The sequence below is a fragment of the Candidozyma haemuli genome (assembly GCF_002926055.2).
Source record: "Candidozyma haemuli strain B11899 chromosome Unknown I_2014730914, whole genome shotgun sequence".
NCBI lineage: Eukaryota > Fungi > Ascomycota > Pichiomycetes > Serinales > Metschnikowiaceae > Candidozyma > Candidozyma haemuli.
The window spans coordinates 547,758-569,701 of NW_020289909.1; the positions used below are offsets into that span (position 1 = coordinate 547,758).

Below are 21,944 nucleotides of genomic sequence, written 5' to 3' on the forward strand. Positions count from 1 at the left end.
CAAGATCGCTTTGGTGAACGGATTGATGCAGTGAAGCCCCCCTTGGAGAGGCGATCGATGTTCCACCTCTTTCACTATTTCCGTATCTATCGTCAAAGGCTCCACGCATATGAGCCTCAAACCCTCGACCGAACTTATCTTGTTCTTCAGTAGATAGACTATTCCATTTCTTTTTCATTGCCTCATGGCCGACGAGTCCGCCACTTGGCCAAAATTAGCTCGTTCCATATGAACGAAATAGTCGAAAGGACTATGGAATGGAAGAGCATTCCCGCTATCACTAGTCCTGTTAGCTGTTTCGCCATCACTTTCCAAAACCTGGTTGAAAAGAGTAGGCTTACACGGTCCATAAGCTTCTGGGTGTTTCAAGAAAGCTCGGTCCTGAAGCCTTTCTAGAAGAGCCGAATACTGCAATCTGGATCTTCTAATTGAAGTCCTTGTTCTAGATAAAGCGAGAAGTGACACTTCATTACATTCCTCTACCTCTTGAATCCTTCTTTTCAATTCGTTACATTTTTGTTTAATCTTTTGTTCAGGATATTAGTACCAATACTTTTCACTATAAGCAGACAACATACCTTCGCTTTCAGGGGCAGCCTCCTTGACGTTAACCATTCTTGACAGTGAACAAGGATGCATCTGTGGGAATCTCACAGTCCGTCAAAAGTCAAGTCACGTGCGAACCTGAGTCTATCACATCATGGAAATGTCGTTCCAACGGAAACGCGATATGAGCACACTTATCGCGAGCCTCGCTGTGAATTAGCTAGTCACTTACTTCACTGAGACTAATGATGTCGTAGCTGCTCAGCGACTCATTCAGCAAGTCCTCGTCTGAAAGAACGAGATTTGCTTCATCAGGTTCGATACCCAGTCCTACTGGAGACCAACGCTGACTAAGCTTGTAGGGACCCAGTTTACCATGGAAGGAAGAAGCAGCTAAGCGAATATAGAAGGTTTCAGGTGGATTGAGCGAGGACAATTCAAGTCTAAATGCCGCACTTTTGGATGGGAGAAGGTAAAAAGGTGTATGGGTTAAAGTAGTTTCCATAACGGTACCATTCGGATCCATGAGACTCATCGATAGCATTGTGAAAGATAGTGGTGCCACTGCACAATTAGCAAGTTCAAGAATCAAGCCCGTCTTTGTTAGTTGTGTCATCCTGCAACCCAAGTTTGTCATAAGGAGCCTGGGCAGGTCTTCATCTTCCTTCAAGCCTAAGAACCCATCCCACACCTCTATATGCTGCTCACCAATACAATCAACCTGTAGTCCTCTTTTATCACCAATAGAAACCTGTTGGTAGTCCTGGTGAAATACATCCATCAAATGGTACTTTTGGTGATCCCCCGTCTCACATTTTTCTTCAAAACAACTTGTACACAAATCATAATCATTACAAACCGTGCATTTGTAGCCTCTTCCTTGAATTTCCTGGAACTGGCCAGCCTGGTTGCATCCATCGCAAGCAGATACTCTTTGTCTCATGGGTTCGTGGCTTTGCAGTAAAGTTTTTGAGGTTCTCATGTTTGGCACAATCCGTCTCCCTGTGGCCATTGGTTCAATTTGATAAGGAACGTCGCTCTGATAACTGTTTCTCTCGGTTATTCTGACATCTTCGATCATCAGATTCAATTCATCAACTGATGCTTTTTCCCGAAGCTTAACGTAAAGGAGAAGGTGGCTTTTAACCTTCAAGCTCTGTCTCATTTCCCTAAAATCTTGTAAGGTTTCAAGTGAGACAATCCCCTTTTTCTTCTTCGACCTCCTTGAAAAAGATTGAACGGGGAAATCATGTTTTGATCCACTCAAAGAATACAAACTTCGAACAAATTGAACCATGGTGCTTTTCGTTCTGATATTGAGTACTGTACACCTTGGTACCTTAAATACATCCGGCGCTTGTTTTTGGAACAAGAATATCTCAATTTCTACGGTGTCATGATCTGCTGGAATTGGAGGCATTCTTCACTGATATTAAATTCTGGAGTGCCCCTGAAAGACGGGGAAATATATATGTGGGTCTGCATATTAATTTTTATCTCTTATCATATCATTGACATTCGACCTTGCGAAGGCTTCAACAAACCAAAGTAAGCCCCTTCAACCGATGACGGCAGGGAAAGATGGAAGATCCATGACCCATTTACTATAACTGTCTTTCCTTTCTCCAGTCCTCAATCTGTCTATCGAAGAAAGATCCTGTTAGTCCCGTATCACTATCTCCAACGTAACAGAATCGACAGTTGATTCTTAGCACATCTTGATTACGTAGTTCGTCATCAAAAAGAAGAATATCACCATCTTTAAGTGCCGCTTGAAGGCCAAGCTCCTGAACTGCTCTCTTCACGTGGTGAATCTTCGAGCCTTGGCCCCATTGTAAAGAATCAAAGAATCCTATCATAGGTTTCCCGTCTATTTCATATAAGTTCAATAACTTCATTGCAATATCTGGTCTGGCAGTACGACTCGCTGCAATGATTTTGACGCCTTGCTGCTTGAGTTTCTTTATTGAACTCTCTACCCCATCATATAACTGCAAATAATAACCAACCGCATCGATCACGCAATTACCGCTATCCAGCCTTACCGGGAGCCTAATGTGCGTATCACACCAACATGGCCATAATGTGTAGTCTAGATCAAATACCACAGCTTTAGGAAACATGGGGAAGGCAAACTTTCGAACAGGCGATCATGTATCACATGACTTAAACCTTGGTGGAAGAATGGACTTCTGCAGATAACGAGACCTGTATGACTGACCATCTTGAAATGAAATCAAGCTCGCTAGCGGCGTCGCGTAGCGGCAATACCGTCATCAAAAAAACAGGAAGGGTATCATGCCATCATAAAAAATTCTTTGCAAGAGTAGGGGAAAGAGGCTCTAGTGATACAACCATAAAACGCCTAACGATGCCCAGATCCAAAATTGTTGATGCTTTGAGGAGTGACACATTCTATAACTAACATAAATAGCAGTAGATAACATTATCCAGGAGTAAAATTATCAACATCCAAACCAAACGGACATTCTTTGTAGCCACAGATTCGAATCACAAAACTTTACATCATCTAGGATTGCATTTTTTCTCTTCCTAAGAACGATCAACTTCTGTAATACATAAATGAAAGTTAACGTACCTACTACGATATTACGAAATGTATTCATTTCACAGTTGAACTGGCAACAAGGCTGACACATGCTGAGTGACAAAATCGAAGTATTGTACCGACCAAAAGAGGTTCCAATGTGATTTGCCCAAAATGTTCTCGAGAACAACGGGAGCTTGTCTTCCTTCTATCTAACTTCTGACCGTTGAAAGAGTTTGCTGTACGGCATTGGTAGAGAATTCTTCTAATCGCACTCAATAAAATTGAATGCGGAAAAAAACAAACTACAAAACTCTCTATGGGACCGTTTTATTGGACCACCTACAACAAATATATCGAAAAGCGTATGGAGTAATACGTACCGGTCGTTGACACACTGTGGTAGCATAGGCAAATTATACAAAGCAACTTGTAAAGCCACAAATTCAACGGCAAACTTATAATTGTGTTTATTTCCTCGTTAACTAATTGTTGTAAAACAGCTTAATCACACCGAATCATTAAGCGGTCCTGAAGCCCCCTAGATCGAGTAGTAAAACCATAAAGAGAAATGCAAAGTCGATTCTGGCATCGACCATGAACAAACTATGATGACTTGTACTATGCTGCGGATTCGGTTGAGTTGGATTCCTTGTATTAATCTATCCCGTTCTCCAGCAGGAAGCTCACTGCAATACTATTAGGATCGGACCATCTCTGAAACAAAGATCAATGGATTATATCAAAGAGAAGTAGGTAGCTTGGATTAGTATCCGTACATCAAAATATGACGTTATCAATTAGGATTGGCTAAGTAAATATGGGCTTCATTTCGAAACCCGATTGATGTGGTCATATAAAGTTCTGTATCAAAGCTTTCTTTCGTCATAGATGTATAACTGAATCATGTTCGTTGGTTAATTATATTTTCATCGTAATGCGGGGCTGGAAATCATAAATAGATACCCAAATCAGGGCAAACGTAACAACTGAATAGTTAATTTTAGTGTTTATATCTATTCTTGGGTTTGGATTTTGAATTACCGATCAGTATTTGGTAGGTTTGGCCATAAAATGGCTGCACATCATGGGAATCGGCGATTCACGCGTTTGACGTTTTATACTACAATGTTGTTCTTATTGTTTGTTCGGTTACTTGATCGTCGACACCCGATACTTATAGGATTTTCATTGTTACCATGAGCGCTTAATGAGATCTTTCCGTTCAATTTAGAGATTTTGTTATTTTTCTTAACTTACCCAACATCAATTTCATGCTACATGTCGTTGACTATGTGCCTGTATAATTTTTTTGAACTCTGGTAGACGTTCTTTAATGCCCTTGGAAATGGCGAGAGTAAACCTGCCGTTCTTCATTGGTCCGCAATAAACGCACTACATATGTTCCAAGATGTGAATTACATTTTAAAGGCCCCTAAAGGGAATAAGAGAAATATACCTAAACACCTTGAAAGAGTACCAAGAAACTAAAAAACTAAGATTGAATATTCTGATTTTTTGGTGTCTTAGATTGTCAGTTTCTCAGTTTCTTGTTGTCATGTTTCTGTGTGCTATATCGCTTAGTTTTTTAGTTTTTCAATTTTTTTTTTCTAGTATTATGTAACCTTTGACCTGAATTACTATATGAATGACTTTTTATCAACTTTTGTCTTTATGGACATCATTTTAGCAGGTTTTTACTTATTTCATCTTGAATCGTCTGGTAAATTGTTACATAAAATTTGCAGATAACTCAAAATGTCTTCTTGGAAATTTATAGTGCGTTTAGTGACGCCCTTCTCGACTGTGTTTCAGCCGATTCAAAGTTTATGAAAGTTAAACAAGCTACATTTTTATCGATAAATATTACACTTTCTAATATAGTATCTAACTAATGAAGCCATTAGCTTTGAAAGCTTCAACGGCTGTCTCACAGGTAGTACCTGCATCCTCGGTGGGTCCATCCGAGATTGAATATTGGTATCCAGTGTCTGAACCAGTCGATTTAATGATATATGTGTTAGATTCACCCACCGATGAAATAATGGAATCGAAGTTTTCACTCGTTGTTAAGATCACAGCAGAGCCTGCTCGGACCAATTCGTGTACCAAAAAGTTATCGTTGAATTTGGAAGGTAACTTTGTCACTCTTCTTGCACCCGAATGCTCGTTCAAAGCTGACTGCAAAGCCGAGCTGAGCACATCTCCCGACTCCTCTCCTCCCGATGAAGTATCAATAACCACAGCAAACCCCTGACGAGAACGTGGTGGGTTCGTATCACGCAAAATCTTTACCACTTCAGGGTATGAAAACCATTCAGGTATTTCGGTTCCATCACGTAAGCGCTGCCTTAATTCAGTACCGGAGATGTTGGCGGTCCTTACTTTGGTAGTATCGATAGTATCTATAGGAGCGTATCTGTCTTCTTCTGGAAGATAAGTAACCATTCTGAACGGCACAATTTTTATTTTACCACTCAATTCATCACTTAAGCTTGCCAAAGTTCCTGCGCATCATACGGACCATAAAAATCGACCCCCTTTGAATTCTTTCCAGGACCAGCGTGATCTCTCCCGACTATAAATGATCAACACCGTAGTTCATACGGATAAGCGCATGCCATAACGCTTCTCTGTCTCCTCCCATTCTCATTGCCAAGGGTAACAAGGAAAGGGTGGCTAACCCTGCAGGATACTTCTTCAAAATCTGCTGATAGACTTTGACTCTAGTATGGTGATCAATATCTCCCGGCTTTGTCATACCTACGACAGGATGGATCAAAATATGAGAGCCTTCTCCGAGATCCTTCGCGGCTCTGACAGTGAGCTCTCTATGAGCGCGATGCATTGGATTACGGGTTTGAAAAGCAACTATCTTCTGGTCACTCCAACCCAATTCCTCAAACTCCTTTCTTAATTCCAAAGGCGTCTTTCTAATTTCGGTGTAATCATAGTGCCTTGGGTATGATAAGCCTTGAATAGAGCCACCAATATAATATTCGCCCGCGACTGTGTAAAGGTAATTAACGGCTGGATGCTCCGGGTCCCCTCTGAATACCAATTTGGCTTCGCGTTCCTTGTCCGGCTTGTAGATCGATTCAATGGACAAAATTGCAAGGAGTCTTTTATCCCTTGGGTCCTGTAAAGCGATTTTATCGCCTATTGAAAATTGTTGAGACTTTTCCTTAGAGACATCAAGTGTGATGGGCATGGGCCACAACAAGCCTTCACCGTTGTCATTACGGACGCTCGAAAATCTCATCTTTTCGACAACTGAGTTATAATCCTCCTCGTTTAAAAAACCAGTTAAAGGGGAGAACCCGCCATTAAGGATTAACTCTAAATCACAGAGTTGGCGATCCGTCAATGTAAGGATAGAGAAAGTACCATTCAAAGCGGAACTAATAAGCTCCTCCCTGACAGCATCGTCGCGTACAACAAGATCCTGGAGCTGACCTCCATGTGGCTTTGGGATTGGCATTGGATTCTTCTTGTGTTGTTGAGATATTTTCAGGCATTAGGTGCACTTTATATCGTCTTCATGAGCCTAAGTTTAGATCGTACAATCTCACGTGACATGATGAAGTAAGTATTGAGGGACACTTGTCATACCAAAGGTGTGGGCCATAAAAAGCATTGAATGCCTTGGTTCCTGGTGGAAGAATTTTCTTGGTTGAATAGTGTGGTGGTGTGGCTCCCATCTACATTCTTTTTAATGGGCTACCAGCTCCATGGTTATCAGAGTCATTGTATATCGCTGACTTGAAGTAATGGGAATTTTAGGTTACTAGCAATGTCTTCTTCTAAACTCTGGGTAATTGTTTTATCTACTTTATGATGCGGGATCCAAATTGACAATGCACATGTGATATCACTACGTTACTCCATAATTGGCGGAACAGTTCGAAGTGTCAGCAGAGGCTCGTGAAAGATATAACTTATTTTTTGGCTAGGTTTCTGGCGCATTACTAATCCTTCTTCTTTTCCGAACACCACCCAAATATGTAGGGTGCCCCACTTGCCCCACGATAAGTGGGGGAGGGGTTGTGCGAAAAGAGCTCGCAACCTGAAGTTGGGAACAACGCATTGAGTAATACTGTCGACTTCAAGTTTTATATGTAATGAAGAAAGGGAAACTATGGCAACGTAATACTACGTCACTTGCTTAACTCAAAGAAAATTTTAATGTCGAGCACGCGGTAAAGTTGGGGTGTGAGTTCATGAAACCTCTATGATCACCAACCAGCATATCACGTGCCAAATTTAGCAGTTGCTCCAATTGAATGCTGCCAATGATGTTATTGACTTAGCCGGGAATTACCCGATGGTGGACAAAGTACGAAGGTAAAACCATTGCATGTTATCTTAATGAACATTGTACGCCTTGGGCTTGCTCAACTATGCTGACGAAGAAAGTCATGCTGAAAAAGTCTAAGAAACAAAAAAAAAAGAGAGAGAGAGGAAAAAAAAAAAAAAAAAAAAAAAAAAAGGCTCTGGATCCTGCCTGCGTAATATAAATGCACGAGGTCCGCCCCCATTCTTAGGTTCTGTTACTCTTTTTTTTTCACTTTAATAGACAACACTCCTATCTATTAAAACACATTGAACTTCATCGACTGCTCCACTTTATTGAGAATGTCTGCCCCAACGTATGTATCCATTGCTCCTTTGATTGCCCCTTTTTGACGGCCTTTGCCTAGGTAGCAAGTGTCTCACTCCTGAGCTAGTCTTTCCGCAAGTCCGCATTCTCGGCTTTCAACATAAGATTGCCCAACATTGGCTTTCTCGCGACTACGATCCATTGAAAAAATATATATATACCAAAAAAAAGAACCTGAAAAAATCATAGTTTCTCGGTACTTGCGCTTAATAACTAGGTCTGATTCAGTCAACATGGGTGTCCAAGAGAGAATTTCCACTGTCAATTCACATCTTACTAACAGTGCCAGTGGTGATATTGGTTTGATTGGTTTGGCCGTCATGGGCCAGAACTTGATCTTGAATGCTGCTGACCATGGTTTTACTGTTGTTGCTTACAACAGAACGGTGTCCAAGGTGGATGAGTTTTTGGACAATGAAGCGAAGGGTAAGTCGATAATCGGCGCCCATTCTATTGAAGAGCTTTGTGCGAATTTGAAGCGTCCTAGAAGAATTGTGCTCTTGGTAAAAGCTGGTAAGCCCGTTGATGCTTTTATCGAACAATTGTTGCCTCATTTGGAAAAGGGCGATATCATTATCGACGGTGGTAACTCTCACTTTCCAGACTCAAACCGTCGTTTCGAAGAATTGAAACAACAGGGCATTCTCTTTGTTGGCTCTGGTGTCTCCGGTGGCGAGGAAGGTGCCCGCCATGGTCCATCCTTGATGCCTGGTGGTCATCCAGACGCGTGGCCTCACATCAAGGACATCTTTCAATCTATTGCTGCGAAATCCGACGGTGAGCCTTGCTGTGACTGGGTTGGTGATGGTGGTGCTGGCCATTACGTGAAGATGGTCCACAATGGTATTGAATATGGTGATATGCAATTAATTTGTGAAGCTTATGATCTCTTGAAAAGGGTCGGAAAGTTCACTAACAAGGAGATTGGTGAAGTTTTTGCCAAATGGAATAAGGGAGTCTTGGACTCGTTTTTGATTGAAATCACCAGAGATATTATGCAGTTTGATGACCCAACTGATGGCAAACCTGTCGTTGAAAAAATCTTGGATACTGCGGGCCAGAAAGGCACTGGTAAGTGGACCGCAATTAATGCATTGGACTTGGGTATGCCCGTTACTTTAATTGGCGAGGCTGTGTTCGCTAGATGTTTGTCCGCTCTTAAAGATGAGAGAGTTAGAGCCGCAGACGTTTTGGAAGGGCCTTCGGTGGAAGGTGAATCCCCCATCACCGACAAAGAGAAGTTCGTTGATGACTTGGAGCAGGCTTTGTATGCTTCGAAAATTATTTCATACGCTCAGGGTTTCATGTTGATCAGAGAGGCTGCCAAAGAGTATAACTGGAAATTGAATAACCCAGCGATTGCCTTGATGTGGAGAGGCGGATGTATCATTAGGTCCGTCTTTTTAGGTGAGATTACTTCTGCCTACAGAGAGAACCCTGATTTGGAGAACTTATTGTTCCATCCTTTCTTCCAAAAAGCTGTCACTAAAGCCCAGCTGGGATGGAGATCGACTGTTGCTAAGGCTGTCGAATATGGTGTGCCAGTGCCTGCTTTTACCACGGCCTTATCGTTCTACGATGGTTACAGATCTGCGAAGCTCCCTGCTAACTTATTGCAGGCTCAAAGAGACTATTTTGGTGCTCATACGTTCCAAGTCTTGCCCGGTGAGGACAACGACTTCTTGAAGAAGGACCAATGGGTACATGTCAACTGGACAGGCAGGGGTGGAAACATCTCTGCATCGACTTATGATGCTTAAAGCTTGCTTTTCTACATTAGCGAAGAATATTAAGAATTCATTCAGAATACGTAGTGACTATTCAACGACGGTCGGATCTCTCGATTCCCATTCGAGGATCAAGTCATCCTGTGGAAAAATGGTAGCAAACACTCTGATCTTTTCGGACAACGGGGTCACAGTGTGCTTGATGTTACTGTTCATGATGAATTTCCCCAACATTCCAGTGAACATCATAAGGACATAGACCTTACCAAGACAAACATGGGGACCAGTGCCAAATACCAACCAGCTTCTCTTGTCCATGTCACCAGTAGGATTTTCCCATCTCTCAGGAATGAATGAATCAGGTTCAGGATATACCTCCGGGTCATGAAGAGCAGGATATAAAGTTGGTACGATCATCGATCCCTTCGGGGCGGTGTACTCCAGTGTCACAGGAAAACTTTGTTTGACAACATAAGGTACCATTAGTACCGGGGGCCTATAGCGCAAAGACTCTTTGACGACCGCGTTAGTGTATTTCATCTTATTGATCATCTCCAAGGTGAGCGGCCTCAGCGGATCATTTTCCCTCACTAACAATTGCTCCTCTCTGATCTTTTTGGCGATATCAGGGCGGTCGGCTACAATCTGGAATAGCCAACATGCGAGAGACGATGACGCGTCTTGCGAAGCAAAAAGAAAAGTGAAAATCACCTCCGAAATTTCTTTGTTAGAGAAATCACGAACAAGAAGCTTTGATTCGGGGTCTTCCTTATGGTTCTCTCTTGCTTGCTTCATGAGGTAGATCCATTCATCCATGACACATCCAGGCTTACCATCGTTCTCATTGATGTGTTTCTTGGCCAGCTCTGCACAACTCTCAAAAATTTTCATAGTATCGTCTGCAATTTTTTTACCATACCAAGTCTTTGTGTAAGGAATAATTATTGGAAAGTTAACAAGTTCCAAGGCCGCAGTGATCTTAAAGTAGTTGTCCGCAATCAAGGCGATCTGTTCCTCAGTGATATAGTCACCACAGAAGGTACGTAATGACAAAGCGCAAAGCAATTCTCGGAATTCAGGGAAAAACTTCCGAGGGCCATCGTAACCGATAAATTTATCGAGATAAAGGTCCATGTATTTCTCAAGCACCGGTATGTATATCTCAAGAGCCTTTTGTGAGAAGAGGCCATTCAAAGATCTTCTGTAGTCGACATGTTCCTTACCATCCAAAAAGACCCAGTTCGTGGGCCTCAAGATTTTGATGGCCACGTCAACAACACAAGGTTTAACATACTTAGGGGAGCTCAAGATCTTTCTTGCCAAATCTCTTGAAGACGCAATAACAACGAACTTATGGAAAATAGACACACAAGATAAAGGGCCTGAATTCCATTTATCCATGTACTCCTCGAATTTAGGATCCAAACTCTCTAGGAATGGTCCAATAATCGGCCATACTTTGAAACGGGGACCGGCAATGGTGCCCTTTTTCAACAAGTACAGCACTTGATCGTAAACGATAGCACCAAGGACAATCGTGATGAATATCTGCCACCATGACGTAGCGGCCCAAGTGCTTAAGAGTCTCGACATTGCTGCCTTTGTCGGACCATCAGCCTCAAAGGTTGTAATAGTCTGAGTGCTATTGGCGAAGGACATAATTACTTGCAAATATCGACCAGAAATTACAAGGTGGGGGCCGCACTGTCTTTATACGAAGAGCGCACATATCCGGCCCTTTTTTTTTTTTTTTTAAACTCAACCATGCAAACTTCTCGCGCTAGCTACGAGCTAAACGAGAAGTGCCAATTGCAAATAGGGTGATCGTGAGCAAGTTTTTTTTTTTTTTTTTGTTGAATTCAATTAAATGGATTGAGAACGCATTTCTACCGTCGGTACTTAACAGAGACCCGAATACTCTCTTTATTATAAGTTTTTTTTTTTTTTTTCTTTGCCTTGTTTCTTGATAAATTTTGTAAAATTTGAAACAACCATGTATTTTTTGGTTTTAAAAATTCCTCTTATCTTAATCGCATTTTGTTTAACTTTCGACGAAGTACAAGTTTTTTTCGAATAAGCGATGAAGAATAATGGTTAAATTATGTAACCGATTGAGCTGATACCACCAGCTTTCCTTTTTTTTTTTTTTTTTTTTTTTTTTTTTCTTTCATTTTAAGCAGTTTTCCCCTGAGCCTTTCTAAAGTATGTTGCACCTACGAGATCCTTTTACTTTTTATTTGTTGAAGTTAGGGTTTGTTTGGCACGGCCACTTGCACCTAATTGGGCGATCATGTCACGTGGGCAGCTGTGGTTCTATCCTTACCTCATCGCGATGACCATCTATGAAAACTACACGATGGATAAAAGGAAGGAATGGAATCTTACCGAGTACCTGGGAACACAGAAGAGAAGGAAGATAAATACCGAAGAAAATGAGAAGGAATCCAGCAAAAACAACACCTCCGAAGGTAGTGGCGAAATTGAAGACTTGTACGAGAACAGACAAGGGAAGAAAGTCGCCCCGTTAATATATGAGGGATTGCCCATTAAATTAGGTGCCGTGGTGAAGCGGGTGTCCAGGAGTATGGACGAAAAAGATCAAAATTCTTCAAGTAGCTCAGCGTTAGAAACGATTCCTGAACTGCGGAATAAATGCTCTGAAGAAACAAACCTTGATCCTCGACAAAAACTTTTGGCCTTCAAGGAGAACATTGCTAAACATGCAACACAACTACAGGAAAATCCCGAAGAGAACAGATCATCTCTATCTATTCTATGCCAGTACGCGGATTCCGGTGAAAATGCGCAAAGTTTACTTGCCATCGCAGCTCTTTTGCCAGTCTTCAAATCATTGGCACCATCTTATAGAATACGACCACTTAGCGATGCAGAAAAGAGGGAGAAGGTGAGCCGAGAAGTGGCCAACCTAAGAGATTTTGAGGAAAATTTCCTTCGAAATTATCGCTCGTTTTTGACCCGACTTGGCATTTTAGCAAAGGGTTCGCCTGGAACCGAGTCTTCGAGAATGGGTCCACTACTTGCTGCTACATCCATAACTGCAGTGTGCGAATTATGTATGTCTTCATTAAGACATTTCAATTTTAACACTGATCTTTTCTCAATTCCAATTCGTCTTCTCGGCCGCAAGCCGAAAGACAGCGAGACATTGCGTCAGTATACTCAATGTATTCGGACTATCGAAACTCTCTTGCGGGAAGACGGTCACCAGGGCGCCATATCTTTGGAAATTGTTCGGATATTATGTTCAAAGATTAGGAAATCCAGATTTAGAGTTGATGAGTCAGTCCTCAATATTTTCCTTAGTATTGCTGTCTTAGACAATGCGAACCCTTTCTTGAATCGCAAGAGTCAAAATGCAGAGCAAAGGCAATCAAGGAAGCAACGAATTCACCTCTCAAAGAAAGAAAAAAAGGCGAGGAAAGATGCAAAAGAAATCGAGGAAGAAATGAGAAAGGCGGAACAAGCAGTGACAGCGAAAGAACGCGAGAATTTCCAGGGACAAATACTTCGAGACGTATTTAAAATCTATCTCGAGATTCTTAGAAGTAGCTTGCTTGATTCAAATGATTCCCGCCATTTAGTGGCATCCGTCCTTGAAGGATTGTCGAAATTTGGGCCCATGGCGAATCTTGATCTTGTTGGTGATTTTCTTGAAGTTCTTAAAGAACTCATGAAAATGATAGTGTCAGAACATGCTTTGGGCCGCCACTCACTGTCATCTACAAAGGGGATTTACCATCCTGATGATGTACGTAAACTACTTTTATGTGTGGCAACATCATTCGCGCTCATTTCCAATCATACGGAAAGTGGTAAGCTACCATTTTCAGTCGATTTGTCTCAGTTTGTGGAAACATTATACGTGATACTCACAGATGTCAGCTTAGACGCTGATTTGGAGCTCTCGCACAGGTCCCTCCGGCTCAACGACCCGCTAGGCGAAGAGGTGGCCGAAGATAGGCCGGCCGTCAATGTGTCAACGAGGGCAGAGCTTTTAATCAAGTGCCTTGATTTTGTTTTCTTTCGCTCCAAGAATGGCTCAAAAGAAAGAGTAATGTTATTCTTGAAGCGCATATATATGATGTCGCTCCACACTCCAGAGAAAACGACCAATGCTAGCTTAAAGTTTGTCAGTAAACTCATGCACAGGTACGGCGATTTCCTAAGCACTCTATGGTCATCAGAAGAGAAGGTCGTCGAAGACAGTATTTACTACATGGGATTCGAGCATGAATTTGCTGACGTTAACATGGAAAATTCTAGTGTAAATGGGGCTGTTTTATGGGAGAATGTTCTTCTCGAGAGCCATTATTGTCAATCACATCGGGAGCTGTCAAGGTCCTTGTCAAAACTTAGCAAATAAATGTATAAATGTATAAATGTATATTTGATATCGTACGTTAAAACTGAAAGAATAGATTTGACCAATGCCATTCATACAAGTTCCAACTTTTTGTATACATCACCTTTAGGAGTGGTCACGTCGGAGGACACAACACCCTTTCCTGAACTTTCATTAGCTTTTAACTGTTGGTACATCAATCTTGCCTTTTCTCTCTCCTTGAAGCCATGCAAGCATTCAAAATAGTCATCGAAAACCGGTGTGCATTCTTTTTTAGTAGCAGTATCTGAAGAGGTATAGCAGGAAACGAGCGTTTGGAATTCGTAAAAGCATCTCCTTGTCCCTCCGGATCTTGAATAAGGCTGCATGTTGGAGATGAGGAAGTAATAATTGGTATTAAACTCGCAAGATTGGTCAGCGGTTTTGGTGGTCACACTACCAATAGAATTTCCTCTTATTTAATGAAAGCGAGCATTTCCTTAATACAATTTCTAACCTTGTAATAAGTTGGTCCAACCTGACCTTCTATAGTTAGATCTGCCACGTCATTTTCTCCAGCGTATGATACGTCCAATTTTCTGATCGCGATAGTATCTTCAACTACTAGCGTACCTTCGCCTTTGAACTCAGCGTCAAAACCTAAAGCCTTGAGTCTCTTTTTCAATTCAGGCATCCTGACAACTCCGACAGCCAACTTAGAGTTATATTCATCCACGTAAGATGACTTTTCAGATAATTCTGGGCTCCTATCAGACGCCTTCACTTCTCTAATGCATATTTGGGTGTTAGAATCAGTGAGAGTATTATGGGCACTTGTGTCCAATTCCTTTGTAACCAATCCGACCATACCCATTATATGCGTAATGTCGTACCTCTGATCAATACGGCGCCATTTCAAGGTCGACCAGAGTTTGTCATCAAGGCTCGTTTCGAAATCAATACCTCTGGCGCCCCGACCGCTTTTGCTTAGCTCAATCGACAAGTTAGGCCTTGCGACACTCACTTTCATGTCTGAGACTAAACGATGTGACTTCCTTGAGAATATAGTTGACAGTTTTAATGAACGTTCAGTTGACACAGTGAAGAGCGAAGAATCAGGAGTTTCCACTTGCTGATGAGCGTTAGCCAAAATATTCGATCCACTTAGCTTGTCGTCCTGATTCTCGTGAAAGCTAGAGTCTGGTAAGATAATAAGTTGAGATGGCTTGATCGAAGAAATGACGAGGTTCATGGATCTCACATCAGCATAGCCCGAAAAATCGATAAAGGCTAGGCCACATCTCAATGTGACCCATGAGCGTCGTTGGACTGTTGTTCTCTTCACAGGGAGGAAGGCTGCATCAAGGTATCTTTTAAGAATGTCGTTGTTCAACACTTGTTGCGGAGTTAGCTTATTATCAGTGGATAGTCTGTCCTTGTCCTGTTTGTTCTTTTCTTTTCGAGCATCCATATGTCCCCAGGTTTTACCACCACCTTCTTCAAACTTCCTTTTGCTTTCCGAAATAAGTTTCGCATTGGCGTTTTGTTCATCTTCCCGTTGATAACTTTTCACATCTATTACTTCTCCATAGTCATCACATTTTCTTCTCTTAACACCTAAGCCTGGAAACATAGCTTGCCTAGGACGAAACTTGCCCAAAACCCGAAAATCAACTGGTTTTTTGGAATTCAACTTTTCAATAACGAAATCAGTGATGTAATTTTCATCAATGGCAAATGCTGGACGAGCATGCAGCAGCAATGACGCATTGGCTGCACTTTGTAACCCCAGTAAGCTTGGATCAGAACTAGATACCTTCTCGACTTCAGGTAACGCACTATTTTCAGCTACCTGAAGAGACGAAGAGACTGGCTGGGACTGACGCTGTTCGTGTGCATGGTTGGAGGAGACAAGACCAACGTCGATAGTTCTTTCGCTTAGTTCCTCCTCAACGACGTCATCATCCACATCATGGTCGTCATCATCTGATTCATCAGATTGTAGGTCAGCGTGAAGTAAATTAAGAGCTCTCTTGGATTTCATGCTTTCTAGAGTTCTTTGATGCCTACGCTCAGATACATTCGCCTGGTAAGAATGAAGTTCGGCACCTTTCAAAGGGGTTTCATCAACAAAAATATTAGGAGGAATACTTTTCTGTAAAGGGACAGGAACACCATCGTCAACCTTACCATTCTTCTCCTTCACGAGCTTGAACCATTCGTTGTAAAGCTGGGCGGCGAGTGAACGAGATGATGATAGATTGCTTCGCTCAGTTAAAATGATTGTCGTTTTCTCGTCCAGGCAAAGCAAGGAAAGAGCTTTAGATGACAAGTCACCCCCCTGAATTTCCATTCCGGAGGCGAAGACAATCTTGGGGCCTGGAAACAGAGCCAACTCAGACGGATCAATGAGAAGGTCTACTTTAGAGGGGTCAAATGACAGGTTTGTAAAGCTTTTTTCATCACCCAGCATTCCTTCAATTTCTTTTGTTATATTGGATGCCATCCAATCCGATAGACCCGATGCATAGTTGAGGACCTTCGTCCCGGAATAGGACATGAAATAAACAGGAATAGCGGCACCTTGTATAGCAGCCAAGTGATGATCAATGAGATGAAGCGCTTCTAGAAATCTGCCCGAAATATTTACTGGAAGAAGAACTGCTCCGCCATTGGCTAATGTTGCGTCCACGAGATTTAGTAGTTCTTCAGCCCTTCTCTTGTGAGATAAAGTTGAACCCATTTGGGAACCTGTAATGAACGCAGTGGGTCTACTTAAGGATGGGTGTGCATTTCCAGTAGACGTTGAGAGAAACTGGGCACCGTTTAAAAAAGAATCTCGCGATTGATTCCACCCCGGTGCGTATACGATTCTCTCATTTCTCTTAACGATCAACCAGAACGATCCACCTAAAGAATGCCCCGCATTAAATGCCGATAAGACGACACGGTTGTCCAAAACACTAACGTTTTGCGAGTATTTTATCAGAATGATTCGATCGAAATAATCATCAATATCACTAACTTCGAGCAGTGCATGGACAACAGGTCCTAATGCACCCTTTGATCTGTAGAACTCGACACTAGAAACTCTACCCAACTGACTCACAGCAACTGTAGAATAAACTGGGATGCTTGCCATCAAACTATAGAATCTTGAGCATAATAAAGCGTATCCTCCAATATACTCTGGGGTGGAATGCGACAAGAGTATTAAATCCGTCTTGCTTAAACACGATTCAATGAAATCCACGTCCGCAAGATTTTCACCATCCCAGCTAGGATCAGCTAGAATTTGAACATCATTGTCAAATGTTAACCTCGATGCCTTGAAACCCCCGGTCTCTGGGGTACACACGAGGCAAAAATCAAACATTTGATGTCAAATGTTCCTCACTAAAATGCAGATTGACTGATGTCCAATATACAAGGTCGTGTATTACTCACTAATTACGATCAAAGTTTATGCTCTGCCTGGTGTGATAGCTAAGGAGAGTCTCTGCTTGCGTTAAGCCAGGAAGTCCTTGTCTCGTGGAATACCGATCTAAAGAATTTCTAGCACCGGTATGATATTCTCCTGTCCTCATCATTTCCAGTCGAATCTGCGGCAAGTCAATCGGTTTACTCATCAACTTCTGATTGAACTTCGCCTGTTCACTAACTGTATCTCTTCTCGACCTTAATGTATTGCGTCTCGATCTGGATATAGTACCCTTTCGGATACTTCTGAAAGCCCTGGAAACTTTGTTCTCCTCATTTGGCGAATCACAAGTCTCCCTTTCATCAGAATCAACGGCGTTCTTAATCTTCTCCAATAGCTCAGTATCCCCTTCATTCAAACGCTGAAGGATACGCTGCTTCTCCACATCTTGAAGGTTAGTGGGATCATAATCAACAGGATAGTTTTGATAAGCCCCATCCCGCATACGCTCACGGATGATGTCAACATCTTTAGGATTGAAATGCCTCATCAAAAAGTCGTATGTGAATCTCGGCCAAACACAAATCACTGTTGCCACGAAATAGCAACACCAAAAAGCTAAGGTACCCAATAGCTGTGGTGCAGCTTTATAGAATTCTCCGACCCAAGCTCTGGCTGACCAAACACCGACCCAAAAGAAAACTACTAGGGTGGAGAGCGCGTAAATAAGTAGCGATAACCAATCCCAGCGATACTGTTGGAGAAGAACGTAAATATTGCAGCCAGTCACCGCAATACAACAGCAAAGGACACCCATCCAAAATCTGTGGTCTATGGGCAACCCTTCATGATTCTGGAAAGACACATAGTATAATAGGTATGGGAAGAAAAAAGCAATCACAGATTGATAAAGCCCATCCAACATGTACCAAATGAATTTGTATTGGGACCAATCCAAACTCAAGATACCAGTCCTGTAGAGCTGTGGTACAATAAGTGCCACAGCGCCACTAACATCTTGATCAAAAATGCCAAGGAAAATAACAGGTAAAGATGTAAAGGCCAAGTTGTAAAACATCAAAAATGTGTACTCGTAGAGATATGATCCGTCAAAATCATTAAAAATTCCGAACCAAAAACAAGTAAATGTGAAGACGACATTCTTGTAAAAAAAGCATGGGATCATTTCGGCTAGCTTCTTATATGACCAATGGCCATGTACTAGAAGAAGTCTAGCGAGGAAGCGAAATTGACCGATTGCATAGTCAGCAGACATAACTGCTTGTCTTCCCTCCTCACCTGCAATCCCAACGCCAACGTTGGCGGCTTGAATCATAGCAACATCGTTCGCTCCATCACCAATTGCTAAAGTCATCGCTTGGAGATTGTCTTTGACGACGCTCACAACTTGAGCTTTTTGGGCGGGCGAAACACGGCAGCAAATGACAGACTTGCAGTATTTTCCTAGGAGAACAAACTTCTTCCGTAAACTGTGATCTTCGTTCGTATCGCTGAAAACCAATGAGAGAGCCCCTCCATCCACAATGAGAGCCGTATTTGCTTCAGGCATCGAAACATCATTCTTAGCTTGCAGCAAAGCATTGTCTAGATCAGATTGATTCTGAATTTGTAAACCGGAGACTTCCTCCAAGTATTCAGATATCAAATTAGTGACGTGGGTCGCGTCATGTGGGTTCTTCTCATCTGGACGAACAACAAGAAGCTTCATATCATTACCAAGCAAGTTGCAGGAGAATCCAATATTAATCGCCGTTTCAATCCTGTCTCCTGTCAACACCCATAGCCTTATACCTGCTTCCCCAAGGATAGATATTGAGTCTGGAACACCTTCCTGTAAGCGGTCTTCGATCGCAGTCCCACCTAACAACTCTAGATCGCACTCTAACTCATCATTGAGCGCGTCAATAGCATCGTCTCTGTCGTCATCAATAGAGGCCGATGCCTCCTTGTATTTACGGAACCAAACAGCAAAGAAGTCGTCATCTAAAATTCTTTGGGCGATACAAAGCGTCCGGAGACCCTCCTTTGCAAAATCCTCTAGATGAAGCGCTGTTTTCTTTAAGACTTCATCAGTTGTACCCTCCTGCGATAGGCGTTGGTAAATTACGCTGTCAGCGCCTTTGGTTATCAATAATATCTGACCGTTGTCATCACGAACGATGCACGACATGCGCTTTCTGGCCGAGGTAAATCCAATTATGTGAAGCACTTCAAACCTTCTTGACTCACCGTATACTTCTAGCTCTATGCTATTCCGATTTCTCAGTTTGAAAACAAACCCAAGATCCCTGGCCACAGAAACTAGGGCTGCTTCATCAGGTGACTCTGCTTTGAACTCGTTGAGATTTTCGTCTTCAACATCAGGCTCAGTCACGACTGTGTGACATACAGCCAAAGCTAGCATGAACTTCTCATTAGCATCTCTTGTTGCCGAATTGAGAGTATCTGGCAAAATGGTGTCTTCGACATATTCATTAGACACGAAAGTCAAAGCAGACTCCCGAAACTGTCCATTCGTGACGTAGGTTTCCAAATTTGAAATCATTTCGGAACGATCCTTCTCGATAGCCTTCTTCCACCGCTCTGACTCCGCTAATATATCAACACCACGACGCTTGTCCATACCTTGTTTTGCCTCCGTATAAGCGAGACCATAAGACTTTCCGTTTATGGTACACTTTCGAAATTCCATAACATTCTGGGTTAAAGTGCCAGTCTTATCACTGAAGATGTAGGCAATTTGGCCCAAGTCGTCAGATATATTCCACGACTGTGGCACGCAAGGAAAATCCAATTTCGGATAATACATTTTGATGTCTGAGTGTATGAAAAATGCCTGTGCGGTTTTGATAATCTCAATTGAGATGTAAAGCGAAATTGGAACCAAAGACTGATAGATGATCAATGCCACGAAGAAGGAGAGTACACCATTGCCAGCTGAGGTCGGTGAATAAGGTTCAAACTCGAAATACCGCCTTGACTCATTTTCACGATTGTAAAAAAGACCGTTTATCAACCCCGAAACAAAACACAAAACAAATAAGACCAGGAAATTGATGAGTACAGAAAAATTCAACTCATCTGATATCTTAGATTTTTTCACGGGCGTGTTACCACTATTCATATCAATCTTGGTCTCACAGCCCGTATAGACGACCAAACCGATTACCCACTTCGTATTACGTAAAGCGCAGCCTCGTAGCAAAACGTTATCATATGTGATAGACTCCCTTTCATCGGCGTTGATTAATTGACCGTTTTCATCGAAGTTCTCATAATGAACAGTACCACGAAATGAATACAATTGAGCATTTGGGGGGTCACACTCAATCCAGAACTTCGTGTTTCCAAGATCCGTCGAATGCTTCAAGTGGCCCAAACCACCGCTTTTCAAACACGTTTTGGTCTTTAAATTGGTCTCTCCATCTAGGTTCTTTGTTTCAACATAGCAGATACCATCTTCGTCAGAGGTTGATATAATTACCATATCAGCTGGGACGCCTTCATTTGCGCGGACTCTTATGAAGTCACCAACATTCACATCTTTCCACCTTCTATTCTTGAACGAAGTGGCAGCATTTGAAGGATTCAATGCTCTCATCTTCTGCAATTCTGGGTTAAGAAGACAATCAGCAGAGGGCTTCGTCGGAGCACGCATCTTGCCCAGCTGATGGGATTTTCGAGGGTGCCTCGAACTTGACGAAAACCGTGGAAGTTCCGATGCAAACGAATACTCTGAATGGACAGTTGAGATCCTGTGCAACTCGTTATTTCGAACTTGAGCAACATATTCTTCGTATTCCTTTTTCTTATTCTTGCTGGCGAAGATTTTTATGGAAAGCTTCTTCAAGAACTTATAGGTCTTCACCGTGGCCTTTGTGCAACGCTTCTTGAACTGTCTCCAAGGGCCAACATCATCGGTAGTGACGTTCTTGTTTTGAAGTCCGTTTAATAAATGTATTGGTGAGTTATTGAGTTCAGCGTCACTTACAACTCTGCGAAAATCCTCGAAGCCATCCTTTATGGCGGTTATGCAAACGATAACAATTAAGGGGACAGCTGCTAAACCCGGACTTTCAACTCCAAAAACCTGAAAAGCTCCAAGGATAACCAATATTAAAAAATATATGTTGGCTATATTCTCAAATTGATAGAGCAAATTCTTGGGTAGGAAAGAAAGGGGTGTATACTTCGTGGACCTGATCTTGTTGCGAGGCATTGAAATCAACGGTTTGTGGGTATCTGGATGTAAAAGCTCTGGCGGTAAATCAGTATTAACATAGACCTTCCGGGGTATCTTCGAATAGATCTCTTGTAAAAACCTGGGCCTTGACGCTAATCCACGATTATAGAAAAATCTTTGGAGTTTCTCTTTGAAAGAAGGTGCAACAGCAGTCTCCAAATCATGTACAGAACATCTTTCTTTCCGAACTCTACCTGGATTTAGGTCTGGCTGCTCATGCTTCTGTTCTTCTGGTACCGCATCCGAAGATGTGTTTGATCCGGATGTGGTCATCTCTAGCCGGGGGGTAATAAAATTCTATTTTAACTTGAAGAATGGTCTGCTTTCGAGGCTTCCCGTTTGCTAGGGTAGCAGTTACTGACGAGGATGAAACTAAAGGCTAAGGAGATGAATAAGCAAAAAAAGGGAAAAAAAAAACTATAAGTTTTGCTAAGTA

General features: G+C 42.2%; 8 protein-coding genes across 8 annotated transcripts; 2 read left to right on the plus strand and 6 right to left on the minus strand. All coding sequences in view use genetic code 12, as the record gives it.

Annotated features, from left to right (window-relative positions):
* Positions 1-174: 174 nt before the first annotated feature.
* On the minus strand, positions 175-615 carry CXQ85_005152 (uncharacterized protein; the record flags this gene model as incomplete). Its single annotated transcript, XM_025488753.1, has 2 exons — positions 175-436; positions 554-615. 2 exons carry the CDS (start codon positions 613-615, stop codon positions 175-177), a joined length of 324 nt encoding a protein of 107 aa, XP_025343520.1.
* A 151-nt stretch (positions 616-766) lies between these two features.
* CXQ85_005153 (Mg-dependent acid phosphatase) lies at positions 767-2,669 on the minus strand (the record flags this gene model as incomplete). The annotated part of the gene is made up of 2 exons (XM_025488754.1): positions 767-1,715; positions 2,158-2,669. 2 exons carry the CDS (start codon positions 2,667-2,669, stop codon positions 767-769), a joined length of 1,461 nt encoding a protein of 486 aa, XP_025343521.1.
* Positions 2,670-4,981: 2,312 nt separating this feature from the next.
* Positions 4,982-5,542, minus strand: CXQ85_005154 (uncharacterized protein; the record flags this gene model as incomplete). Its single annotated transcript, XM_025488755.1, has 1 exon — positions 4,982-5,542. The coding sequence occupies one exon, from the start codon at positions 5,540-5,542 to the stop codon at positions 4,982-4,984; it is 561 nt and encodes a 186-aa protein (XP_025343522.1).
* A 130-nt stretch (positions 5,543-5,672) lies between these two features.
* Positions 5,673-6,575, minus strand: CXQ85_005155 (sulfate adenylyltransferase; the record flags this gene model as incomplete). Its single annotated transcript, XM_025488756.1, has 1 exon — positions 5,673-6,575. The coding sequence occupies one exon, from the start codon at positions 6,573-6,575 to the stop codon at positions 5,673-5,675; it is 903 nt and encodes a 300-aa protein (XP_025343523.1).
* Positions 6,576-7,987: 1,412 nt separating this feature from the next.
* Positions 7,988-9,514, plus strand: GND1 (phosphogluconate dehydrogenase (decarboxylating); the record flags this gene model as incomplete). Its single annotated transcript, XM_025488757.1, has 1 exon — positions 7,988-9,514. The coding sequence occupies one exon, from the start codon at positions 7,988-7,990 to the stop codon at positions 9,512-9,514; it is 1,527 nt and encodes a 508-aa protein (XP_025343524.1).
* Positions 9,515-9,571: 57 nt separating this feature from the next.
* On the minus strand, positions 9,572-11,140 carry ERG5 (C-22 sterol desaturase; the record flags this gene model as incomplete). The annotated part of the gene is made up of 1 exon (XM_025488758.1): positions 9,572-11,140. One exon carries the CDS (start codon positions 11,138-11,140, stop codon positions 9,572-9,574), a length of 1,569 nt encoding a protein of 522 aa, XP_025343525.1.
* A 673-nt stretch (positions 11,141-11,813) lies between these two features.
* Positions 11,814-13,865, plus strand: CXQ85_005158 (uncharacterized protein; the record flags this gene model as incomplete). Its single annotated transcript, XM_025488759.1, has 1 exon — positions 11,814-13,865. One exon carries the CDS (start codon positions 11,814-11,816, stop codon positions 13,863-13,865), a length of 2,052 nt encoding a protein of 683 aa, XP_025343526.1.
* Positions 13,866-14,298: 433 nt separating this feature from the next.
* CXQ85_005159 (uncharacterized protein) lies at positions 14,299-21,781 on the minus strand (the record flags this gene model as incomplete). Its single annotated transcript, XM_025488760.1, has 4 exons — positions 14,299-16,542; positions 16,693-17,168; positions 17,449-17,813; positions 18,168-21,781. The coding sequence occupies 4 exons, from the start codon at positions 21,779-21,781 to the stop codon at positions 14,299-14,301; spliced, it is 6,699 nt and encodes a 2,232-aa protein (XP_025343527.1).
* Between the last annotated feature and the right edge of the window lie 163 nt (positions 21,782-21,944).